This window comes from Carica papaya, chromosome 8 (assembly GCF_054855325.1).
Source record: "Carica papaya isolate Zhongbai chromosome 8, ASM5485532v1, whole genome shotgun sequence".
In the NCBI taxonomy this organism is placed as follows: domain Eukaryota; kingdom Viridiplantae; phylum Streptophyta; class Magnoliopsida; order Brassicales; family Caricaceae; genus Carica; species Carica papaya.
In genome coordinates this window covers 6,674,875-6,687,109 of record NC_142316.1, presented here as the reverse complement: position 1 = coordinate 6,687,109, position 12,235 = coordinate 6,674,875, and the positions used below count along the sequence as shown (strand labels likewise).

Genomic DNA, 12,235 nt, shown 5'->3' with positions numbered 1-12,235 from the left:
TGATTTAAGTTAAAAATTATCTATTTTAACTTTTTTAAGTGTTTGTTTGAATGTAGTTTTTTTTATTTATTTATTTTTAAAACACTTTGCAATTAAACGATAAAATTAAAAACATTTTTGTCTAAAGTCAAAGTTAAAATTTTCTTTTTGTTTAGATTTAAACACAAAAGTTAAAAGAATATTAACTTTTAAAAAATTACTTTTGTTTTCAATATTTTATGTTCAGTACTATCCTTAGTTAATTTACAAATTATATAATTTCGTTTATTTCACTTCGTTCAATTATCTTCCACTGTCATTGTCAATTGCCCATTATCACTCCAAGCCTGACCTCTACCCACTGTATGCTACTCTCTATTAGCCATCATACACTACCCTTCAACTGGTCGGTTCTTGAAAATTTAAATATTATTAAAACTAAAATATTAGTTAATTAATTTTTATTCTCAATATTATTATACTTGTAGTAATTCAAATTAAATTTCTCTTTTTTAATTAATTTTTTATTAAATACATATGTTAAATATATTGTTATATTTACAAATTTATGTTAATATTAATATTAATATTAATATGAAGTAATTTTGCACTTGTATATGTTATTTTATAAATAACTATTGTAATTAATTTTTTTGATATATCTTACATTATCTCAATATCTACAACTATTTTATCAAACACACAATTCTGATTTGATTTATTTTTTTCTTATACTCTTTCGGGTAATTTCAACACTAACTATTATTATAAAACAATAATCAGTCTCTACTTTTTAATGTGATTGTATTTTTTTAAAATTATTTTTATCAAACATTTAATAACTTGTGTGTAAAAATAATTTTACTCAATAATTATTTTAATATCTTTAAATTCATAAAAGAAAGTTATAAGTATTATCGAGCACATCGTAAATAATCTATAGCAAATGTAGATACATTTATTTAAAAATAACATTTAATTTATAAAATATGCTTAAAGGTTAATACGTCCCTTATGTCCTTTTCAAAATCATCTACAAATATGAACATACTCCAAACTCATAAGATTCCAACACCATATCATTATATTTTTTTTTCAAAAGATCATATACCCAAATATACTTAACGTCATAATCTTTAGTGTTTAAACAAATTATTTGTATTATTTCTTTAAATGTCTTAGTTATACACACATTGAGGTGTATTTTCTGATGAAGTTTATATGTCTAATGAGTTACGTATTCTATTTAAAAATAGTCGTAAATTATTTGATAAAAGTTCAAAAGTATGACTAGGTATTATTTTCTTGACAAATTTTATAACACCTAGTGGTTAGAAGTCATTTTCTTAAAAATTTTACTACAATTTATGGCTATGTGTCATTTTGTGGAGTGTTCGAGAGTTGGTTACCATTTTAACTCTAGAAGAAACATAAATAACCAAAATACGCTTTTAGAAGGGGTTGGTGAGAGAATTTGAGATTTTGAATAACTTATCTATGATTTCATTGTTTTGATATTGATTTAATTTCCTCAATTTAAAGTAAGTGACTTATTATAGCATGATTTGTATTAGTTTTTGTTGGTATTCCTCCTACTTAATTTTTTATTTGGATTATTCATTTTAAATAATATAACCTCATACTTTGCTCAAATTGATGTTTGAACTTTTAAGAAATTAGATGATATATAATTTTGATTTGCTTTCATCATTATTACGGTGGAAATTTATTTATGTCCGTCTATATAGAAAACATATATCCTATATATATATATATGATTTATATTAATAATTGTTGATTTTTTACTGTTATGTCATAATTATTTATTTACTAAGATGTGTATCTCATTATTTTAATAATTATTTCAGATAAATAAGTTTATAACACAAAAACAAATCTTAGAGATAAAATTTTGAAGAGTTGATAGAGTTAGCTAATCCAATAAAACTCTATGATCTTTTTTAAGTTCGTCAACTATATTTTTTTCTTTTATAAATTCTTATAAGGGGTTAAATGTTAGGAACATATGAGAAGAAGAAAATTTTCTGATAGTTTCATATATTGGGCAACACATACTTTATACAGCTTGTACAATAGCATGAGAAAAAAGACAAAAACAGTTATAATTAATAAACTAATTAAACAGCTTAATATCAACTAATCAATGATTAATCTTAATACTCCCCTCAATATGGAGAATACAAATTTATTGTACCCATCTAGTTCAGCAAATTGTCGAACTACGTAGGATGAAGTGTTTTTGTCATTAAATCCACAAGTTGATTGCGAGTGGATATCTGCATTGTCTTCAAGGTACCATCTTGAATTTTTTCTCGGACAAAATGACAGTCAAGTTCAATATGTTTTGTTCTCTCATGATACACTGGATTTGAAGTAATGTGTAGAGTTGTCTGATTATCACAATAAAGCAATGCAGGATCTTGATGTTGCACCTTTAAATCTCGTAACAAATTCAGAATCCACACAATTTCACATGTAGTATTGGCTATGGAACGATACTCTGCTTCTGCAGATGACCGAGACACAACTTACTGTTTCTTTGATTTCCATGAGACTAATGAAGATCCAAGAAAAACACAATAACCAGTCAGAGATCTTATAGTATCAAGACATGTGCCCCAATCAGCATCAGAAAAAGCCTTAATTTGGATGGTAGATGATGAAGGAAGGAAGAGACCCTGTTCAGGTATTCTCTTGATGTACTGAAGAATCCACAAAGCAGCCTGAAGATGACTGGTCCTGGGAGCAGTTAAGAACTGACTCAGTTTATTGACAGAATAACATATATCAGGACGAGCGATGGTCAAGTACAACAATTTTTCAATCAGTCGCCGATAACTAGTGATATCACGCAGAGGTTCTCCATCGTCTTTAGATATCCTTTGATTTGGTTCCATATGAGTAGATGAGGGCTTACAATCAAGGTACCCAGTTTCAGTTAACATATCCAAAGCATATTTTCTCTGACATAAAGTGATTCCTGTGTCATTTCTTGTAATTTCAAGTTCAAGAAAGTATCGGAGAGTTCCCAAATCTTTCATCTTAAATTTCTGTTTTAGTGCAACTTTGAGTTCATTGATGGCACGATTATCATTGCAAGCAATGACAATATCATCAACATATACCAACAATACTAGAAAAATATTACCCTTATGCTTGACAAATAATGAGTGGTCACATTGTGATTGATGGAAACCTTCTTGAAGTAATACTTGTGAGAACTTGTGAAACCACTATCGTAAAGCTTGTCTCAACCCATAGATTGACTTGTGTAGCCGGCAAACAGGTTGATGTGAAAAAATCTCCCCCTCTCGAGGAGAATATCCTGGAGGAATATTCATAAAAACTTTTTTCTTGAAGGAAAGCATTGGTGACGTCTAATTGAGTCAGACTCCAACCATGAATAACAGCAAGTGAAAGCAAACTTTTTACAGGAACTAATTTTGCAACTGGAGAGAAAATGTCAATGAAATTAATACCAAATTGTTGTGTGTAGCCCTTAGCAACCGGACATGATTTGTATCACTCTATGGTCCCATCAGCTTGATATTTAACTTTATAAACCCACTTACAATTAACAGATTTCTTCCTAGTGGAAGAGATGCAACAGACCAAGTATTATTATTTTCCAAGGCACGTAGCTCCATATTCATAGCGGTCCTCCAAACGTCAGACTGGACAATTTCAGAGAAGGTGGTAGGCTTAGTGTGGGAGGAAAGAGCAAAAATAAAGTTGTGATATTGAGAGGTAAGCTTTGTATAAGTAAGGAAGGAGGAAATGGGGCAAAGTGCATGTGTATCTGTGTGGTAGCAGTGATAGTCAGACAAATAAGAAGGTGGTCGTGTGAGATGCAGAGGTCGAGGTAGTGGGATTTGGGTAGTGTCATGCGGTGGGTAGGAAGGTGAATCAGAAGAAACTGGTGAGTGTGTAAGTGTGTGGAGAGGAAGAGGTAAGACACGGTCATGAAAAAAATCATTGTAAATGGGACTAGGTGAGTGAGATGAAAGAAATGGAAAAATATGTTCATGAAAAATGACGTTTCGAGAGATGATGATTTGATTACTCTCGATGTTGAGAAGTTTATATCCTTTGTAATCCGAGGGGTAACCGAGGAAGACACAAGCTCTAGAACGAGGTGAAAATTTATGGCGATGACTATCGAAAGTGAAGCAATAGCATAGACAACCAAAAATATGCAAATGATCATAAGATGGTTTTTTATTAGTTAATAGTTCAAAAGGGGTTTTGTTAAATAACAAAGGGGAAGGTGTACGATTTATCAGGTAAATAGCGGTCAATACGCAATCGCCCCAATAGACAATAGGGATATGAGACTGAAATAGTAAGGCACGTGCCACATTTAAAATGTGTTGATGTTTACGCTCGACAACTGAATTTTGTTGAAGAGTCTCAACACAGGAATGATAAGAAATAATGCATTTGGACTTGAAAAATGCATGAAAACTCAATTCATGCGCATTGTCAGATCTCACAGATTTAATTGGAATTTGATATTGGGTAAGGATGAGAGTATAAAAGTCAGGAAAAATGGTAAGAACATCCAACTTTTGACGAAGAAGATACACCCAGGTAGTGCGAGTGCAATCATCAACAATGGTAAGAAAGTAGTTGTATCCCTCAATAGTAGATATAGAAAAAGGGCCCCAAATATCAATGTGGATTAAATCAAACGGACGAGCAGATAATTTATTGTGAGAAACAAAAGACAATTTACATTGTTTAGCCAAATGACAAATTTTGCAATGAGAAATATTCGAAATCTATAAACCTTTATTAATGTACTGAAGTTTACATAGGAATGATGACCCATTCTAAAGTGCTATAGACTACTTTTAGAATTAGTGGAAATAGCGTTAACAGTGGAAAAATGAAAATGCCTAGTAATTAAGTAGTAGAGGTTGCCAATGCATCTACCCTTCCCAATCAACAAGTCCCGAGTGTGGTCCTGGATGACACAAGAGTGAAGAAAAAAATTAACCGTACAGTTGTGGGCGATGATCAACATGTTGACACTGACAAGATTAAAAGAAAAGTGAGGGACAAATAAGACATCATGTAGGGTTAGGGTGTCAATGAGGAATACATTTCCAAGTTGAGTGACTAGCACTGAACTACCATTTGGTAAAGTAAGTGGAATAGGTTCAACATGCTTAAGGGTGGTGAAGAGGGTGGGTGTGCAACATATGTGATGTGTGGCTCCAAAGTCAATAATCCAGCATTTAGAGGTAAGTGTGTCTGTGAAATTGGAAAGGCAGAAGAGGATTGGTGATATACCTGCCGCGTGAAGGTTAGAAGTAGTGTTGTTGGTGGGAGGAGAGAAAATGTCTGGCGAGGTGGCGAAATTTGGTTGGTGGAGCTGTGCGCTTAGGTGGGCAATAATCTCCTGAATTTACAACGTGCTCAGAGAATTGACCAAGGCAGCGGAATCAAGCGCCAACAAGTAGGCAATGGCGAAGGCGAAGTTTTGCGCCTGTCGCATAGGAGGGTGCGTGCCCGAGGAAGAAGGAGAAGAGATGTGTCCTGGAGGATCCGGTTCGTGGGCTGAGACCCGGTTGGCAGAAGAGAGAGCGGACTTGGACTCAGACCTAAATGAATTAAATGATTTAGTGCCAGGAGTGGGCCTAGATTGAGTTGAAATATTGCGGGCTTGAACTTGGGCTTGGGCTTGTCCTTCATTAAAAATAGCCTGGTTGGAATCAGGGTAACCAGACGAGTGCAACTTGGGCTTGGGCTTGAAACTGGGTGGATATCCATGTAACCGGTAGCACCTGTCCATAGTGTAGCCCATTAGCCCACAGTGTGAACAGGTGGGTCGTCTTCGACCTTGAGTTAAGGCAACAGAAGAAGCAGACCCCGCAGCGAAGCCAATCGCACGGTGCCGTTCTTCTTGCACCACGAACGAGAAAACCTTCAAAATGGATGGTGAAGATTCCATCATCAAGATTTGAGCCTTAACAGCCGCGTAGGAAGGATTCAAACCCATCAAAAATATCATCACAAACTCCTACTCTTGATAATCATTCCAAGCCTTCATGTTTCCACAATGGCAGGTTGGAGCTGGTTGGTAAGTTTTGAGCTCGTCCCAAATAGTTTTCATCCGCGTATAATAGGCGTTGATGCTGAGTGATCCTTGAATGACACTGTTCATACTCTGCTTCAGCTGGTAGATGCGCGGAGCATTGCTTTGTTGATAACAGAGCCTCAAATCTGTCCAGATGGATTGTGCATTCTCATGGTATAATAAACTATCAGCTATTTCTTTTGTTACAGCATTCAATAACTAAGAAGTCACCATGCTATTACATCGTGACCAAGCTCTAGCAGTGGAATCGGTACTGTTCGGTTGGTCGTAAGTTCCATCTATGAAGCCCAATTTGTTTTTGACATTCAATGCTATTCTGATCGATCTCTCCCATGTGTTATAGTTGTTGCCATTGAGAATGTTGGATACCAAGACCAATCCAGGGTGGTCAGCACTGTGAAGGAAGAAGAGGTTTTATGAATCATCTGATGGCTCCCTAGCCATTGAGGATTAAAATTTGAAGCTCAATCACTGAGCTAAAAATTGTTTGGTTAAAAGAACAAGCTCTGGTACTATGTTAGGAATAGAGGAGAAGAAGAAAATTTTCTGATAATTTCATATATTGGGCAACACTTACTTTATACAGCTTGTACAATAGCATGAGGAAAAAGACAAAAACAGTTATGATTAATAAACTAATTAAGCAGCTTAATATCAACTAATCAAATATTAATCTTAATATTAAATCTCTGATATAAATATACAATATTTGTGATGCTTAGGCCCCAGCTTCTGGCTCTCTTGATCAGGTCCTCGTATTTTAGGGAGGCGACTCCCGAAGCAGAGAGCCACTCCTATACCAGTAGAATTAGATGAATGCGCTAAAAGTACTATTCCCTTTATGACCTAAAACAAGCCCTACCAAACTCTTTCAAAAAATGAAAGCTGCTTGCCCGAATGATAGCTGCTCCACCACTACTTACTCTGTTTTCCTTAGCACCAATCTTCTCTCTTGGGGCACAAAGAAAGGAGCGACTGTGTCCAGGTCTAGCGTTGAGGCCGAAGATAAAGGCTATTTTCCGCATCTGAACTCCTATGACTTTCCTACGTGCTTTGCGATCTGGGTCTTCCTTTCTCTCTCCCTTCACTTCAACATTTATAAAATGTTTGTGATATAGTTCACAAACATTTAATAAATGTTGTTTCTTTGTATATACAGACGTTGCAGAATATAGACTTTTGGTGTGATGCTTGAAACTTGAAGGATGTACTGTTTACATCATAAACTCTAGGTGCTTGCAAGCACGAAATACAGACTTCTGGCATATTTGCTACCTGGGTTTTCAAAATTTTTTAATTCAAAGAAAATATGGATGTTGTCTGGGAAGCATTTTAGCTTGAAATAATTACAAAAACTATATTAAATTAAATTTCAAAATTGTTTTCCTTAAACATATATAGTCATTTTAAATTGATTTTTTTTTAAATATAAATTTCAAAATTTTGACAAAAAATAACATGGGTTTATTTTTGTCTTTTAATTTTTAATTTTTTTTTTATAGAATTTGAAAATTATAACATCTATATATTAAACTTAATAGTCTCAACAAACTGAACAGACTCCACGGATCGGGTTGAGCCGAACTGCTTCCAAGCAAGTCCAAGCACCGAAGGCCCGGCCGGAGCAGTAATGGGTCAGGCATGCTCGGCAGCCCGGCCCGCTCCCCGTATATAAAATTCGAACTTGACTTGTGACACAAAAACTATTTATACACACGCCTACATATAAGCCGAGACAACAGTGACGATTTCATTCTCTCTGGAAAACGCTTGAAGGCAAAATTAGCGACAACTATCACTGAAGACATGGCGAGCGAGCACTCGGTGATGGCGGTGATTAGAGCAGCGAGGCCAAATTTTCGGAACAGCCAAGACAAAGTTGCCTTCGCCGTCAACGCCACTTTCCTTGTCTCCGGATACGTCCTCAACGCCACTGGCCCTCCTGCTTTTGCCGATGATTCACTATCTTCTTCCTCTACTGGTATTTTCTTTCTCTACGTTTTCTTTTGTTTTAAAATTTGTTCTTCAAAATTTATGGACCTCTTTGGTGGCTGTTGTATAGAGGAGGTAGGGATTGATCGCTGGAACGAATTGGACGGTGAATACGCGTTTCTCTATGTAATCCCTGGAAAGACTTCCGAGAAGACATTGGTTAAGTGTTTGGCTATGAACGATAAATTGCTTGTTGCTGTTTTGGCTACTGGTACCAAGGAGCCGCTCCATCTCGAAATCGAGTAGGTTACTTTTTCTAAGGAAAAGTATTTTTGAAAATTTTCCCTTTATCAGAAATTCGAAATTTCTTTTTCTTTTTACGGTTATTGACTTGCTGAATTGTCCAAATCCTGTTGATGTATATGAGCGGTTTTTTTAATTGTGTATTCTTTGTGGTAGTATTGGGGAATATGTTTCTGATAGTGGAGGCGCCAATTATTCTGATCAGTTCAAAAACCTGGACAAACTGGTGAAGAGTCTGCAAAATCAGATTTTGTCTAAGTTGGATAATGGTTCAAATTCTTCATCAACTACTGCTACTAGGTAATTAATCTATATATTGAAGATTAAATAGTGATATAGTTAGTTTTGTCAATTGGTTTGTGGACTGGGTCATCTTTGATGGTATATGGTTCCCCGTTCTCCTCCAAGCCCAAGTAAAAGAATTATGCATAATTTGAGGTTTTCAATCGTGAGGTGCCTGCTAATCCCTAATGATTCTACAATTTAAATCAAGTTCAAAATCATATATACATGTCGTATTTCTGGTGTTAGTTTCTCGATATAGGATTATTTATTCAGTTTCTTGCCAAATTAGGGTGGAGTTAGCGATGTGAAACCAATAATTTACTGGAAATGTTTCCTTGCTTTGTTTGAGCTGGTTAATTACTAGACCAACATAGAGTACTGTGAAATAATGAGATAGTTTTAAGAAAAACTGTTGTAGTATGTATGCATTATGTATTTGTTTAGTGCATATATATATACTCTTATCATTATGTGCATATGTTTGTCTACGCGAATTGATATGGTATGGTTTTAAGTTAATATTAGAAATGCATACTTTAATATATGCATGTTCTCTGAGTGCAATCAAGAACGGATAAAATGTTAATGTTGTTATAAAATGGTGCTTATTTAGTCACATAGCTGGGAAACTATTTGACTTGAATATTTTTCAAGTTCCTTCATCCTTGCATTAGATTGTAACATCTGTGCTAGAGCTTTAGTATTTAATACATCCATTTTTATGGAATGATTTATTGAGCTAGTGGTTGATGTAGAGTTGTTTTGTGAATTCATTAGATTGTTAAGTGTTTTTCAAATCTTTTTGGACCCAAAAGAAGATGTTGACAAGGATAGTTATCCTAAGTTGCTTTTTTATAAATTGCTTCCTGAGCTATTTGCAGTATAGAAGTAAGTTCAGTATCCAGGCGTAATAGATCGGATGCTGATGATCGTGATGTTGGAGTTTCTGGGCATGCAAACCCTCAAATTCATCCCTCAGGGTATTTATCTTTTTCTTTTCTTTGGTAGGATATATATTGTATGCTTAACGTGTGATCTATATATAGTAGGCATCATTTATTTACTTTCAATATATATATATATATAGTAGCCGTCGTTTATACATGACCTTAGTGTTCTTTAAATTGTTATATCATCATTTTTTTTAAGTTCAAAGAAACTTTGAAATGGTAATGTTCTCTAACTCTCCAACTGTCTACTAAGTAAACCATGTAAAGTTTAAAGTGTTCTTTTCTTTAGCCTTGCCTATTATCTGGTTGCTTTTCATTTTATGAAATTGAACTATATGTGCTGTTTATGACCAAACAAATTATATAATTCGCTGTTTATTTCTGACTTAATTGTAGAATCGTAGTTCCTCCTATTTATCCAGTTGGAGGTGGTGATCTATTTCCTGGTCCTGGTGCTGGATTTTACCCTTATAGGTACTTATCCAAATGACTGCTTTGTTTACCACTAAAGATTACTTAGTTAGTGCAGTTCCCAGTTTGATTTTTTTAAAAAAAAATTTAACTTTCCTTCCAGGGGTGGGTTTGGTGATGGAAGCATGCTACTAGGTTGGTAATGACATTTGGGCTCTAATTGTTCCTAAGTAAGTATATAATAATTTGGAAGTTTCTGATTTATTATCTGAAAGCAGGACCTAATGATCCCCGTTGGGGTGGAGTTGGTAGACAACCTCGTTTCCCTGAACCTCCACCGTAAGTGCTCTATCTCACCCTATTACTTCGTTTTCCTCTCACATTTGCATCAACGATGGATCTTATTTTGTGTTTTCCTTCTTAAACAGGGGTGTTGTTCCAGGCGCTCGATTTGATCCTTTTGGGCCACCTGACGTACCGGGTTTTGAGCCTCGTCGGTTTGTCAGGTATTCTGAAATTATAAATTATAGTTAAGGGTATGAAATAAGCAAACTAACTACTAAGCATATTCATTATGCTGTAATCAAGTTTCCTCTCTGTTATTATCAGCTACTTCTTCAGCCTTGTACATTTGATTAATTAATTTGTTTTGCTCCTTGGTAGAAATAGGCAAAGAGACTGACCCAGCGTGATAGACCTGACCTAACTGACATAGAAGCTGATCAGAATCAACCTGAATTGGTTAAATAAAGTTAACAACTTGGAAAGCAAATAACCAAAGCTCGAAATAAAATTGATATTCAAACAACCTCAAGTTTTTAGACAAATCAAAACTTGAATAACTTGATACCCATATGAATTGCATGAAAACATGAAATAAAACTGCAACTAAATTCCAAGCCTAAAATTTGAAACTCAGCTATAAGCAAAACATATTTGACCAAATAAGATGAAACAATCTGAATTTTAGGAACAAAAAAACCCTGAGAACTTAAGTAATCAATGATCGGATAATATAATATTCATGAAAATCTTTACACCTAAGTAAATTGAAACCTCATTGACCCAAAATCTGAATGACCTAAGATTTTGGTGACAAAATAAACCCAGTTATGTGAAACCTAAAACAACTTGACCCCTGTACTCATCCGATTGACGTCTCAGTCCTCGCCAGCCTCAGCCTTGAGTTTAAAAGTGTTATTTTTATAGCATATTTGGTTTTACCAGCATCAGATTGCTGCATGCTTTAAATTGACAGGATGTGAAAGTGGTCGGTCCCTTAATAAGATTTTTCATGCAGTTATATTCTTGTAGCACGTTTCATACAGATAGATGTCTTGGGTTACGGAGTAAAAATGTTGCAGTTTGGTACAGTTTCCTGAGAATTTGAATTCTTTCTTTCTTAACCTTGCAGGAATCCTCCTAGGCCTGGTGGAGGAACTCATCCGGATCTGGAGCATTTCGGAGGTGGTTCAGATTTTATATAGGTGCATTAGCATTCAGTTGAATCTTAACATCCGAACTCTCCTTAGTCTCTATCAAATTAAAATATTTGAGACCAAAGCGCACTAAAAAGTATGTTGATGTTGTTTGGTCTTGTTTAAATTAAAAGAGTATCTTGTTTTATCCAGGTTTTTAATTTTTTATTTGGAATGAAGAGTATGTAAATCATGTATGTTAATGATGATTAGTGCTGTTGGTTAGTTATATCATCATAATGTTATATAATGCTTTGGTTTTTCATCAGTTCTATGACTTTTGCGCCTCACGGACTTTGAAACAGAATTATCTACTGGTTTATGATTTTGCTTCTGCGCTAGAAGCACAAGTGAGGCTTTGTTTGGAATTCCACCTTTTAACTCATTTGGTGCCTTGATGAATGCACCATAACGTTAGTACCATATTTCGGTGGATTTAAACATTTTGAATGTTATATAATGTAATTATTCACTGCGGTATGATGTTTGGTTATGTGAATATAAATAATCACTTTAAATACAAGAAGTCAAGTGGAGAGAAAAAAAAAAAAAAGTATTCATGTTTATGAACTTGGGATCACACTTTTGAAAGGATGGAGTGAATGGAGACATGCTCTCTAGACAACTTTAAGCGTTATAAAACATAGAAGGGTGGAAAGCTTTATGAGCCAAAATAACACTATCGTTTGTGCTGTGCGTAGGAATAAAACTAGTCTAACAAGGACAAATCATATTAGATAGGAGAAAGATAATTCTATTTTTTTTTTAAATGT

The 12,235-nt window shown here is 34.6% G+C and overlaps 1 protein-coding gene across 1 annotated transcript; it reads left to right on the top strand.

The window, feature by feature from the left end:
• Positions 1 to 7,810: 7,810 nt before the first annotated feature.
• Positions 7,811 to 11,730, top strand: LOC110825081 (proteasome inhibitor-like protein). Its single transcript, XM_088209790.1, has 9 exons — positions 7,811 to 8,084; positions 8,166 to 8,337; positions 8,495 to 8,638; positions 9,505 to 9,603; positions 9,970 to 10,047; positions 10,148 to 10,179; positions 10,263 to 10,323; positions 10,413 to 10,490; positions 11,399 to 11,730. Exons 1-9 carry the CDS (start codon positions 7,910 to 7,912, stop codon positions 11,469 to 11,471), a joined length of 912 nt encoding a protein of 303 aa, XP_088065916.1. The 5' UTR covers positions 7,811 to 7,909; the 3' UTR covers positions 11,472 to 11,730.
• Positions 11,731 to 12,235: the final 505 nt, after the last annotated feature.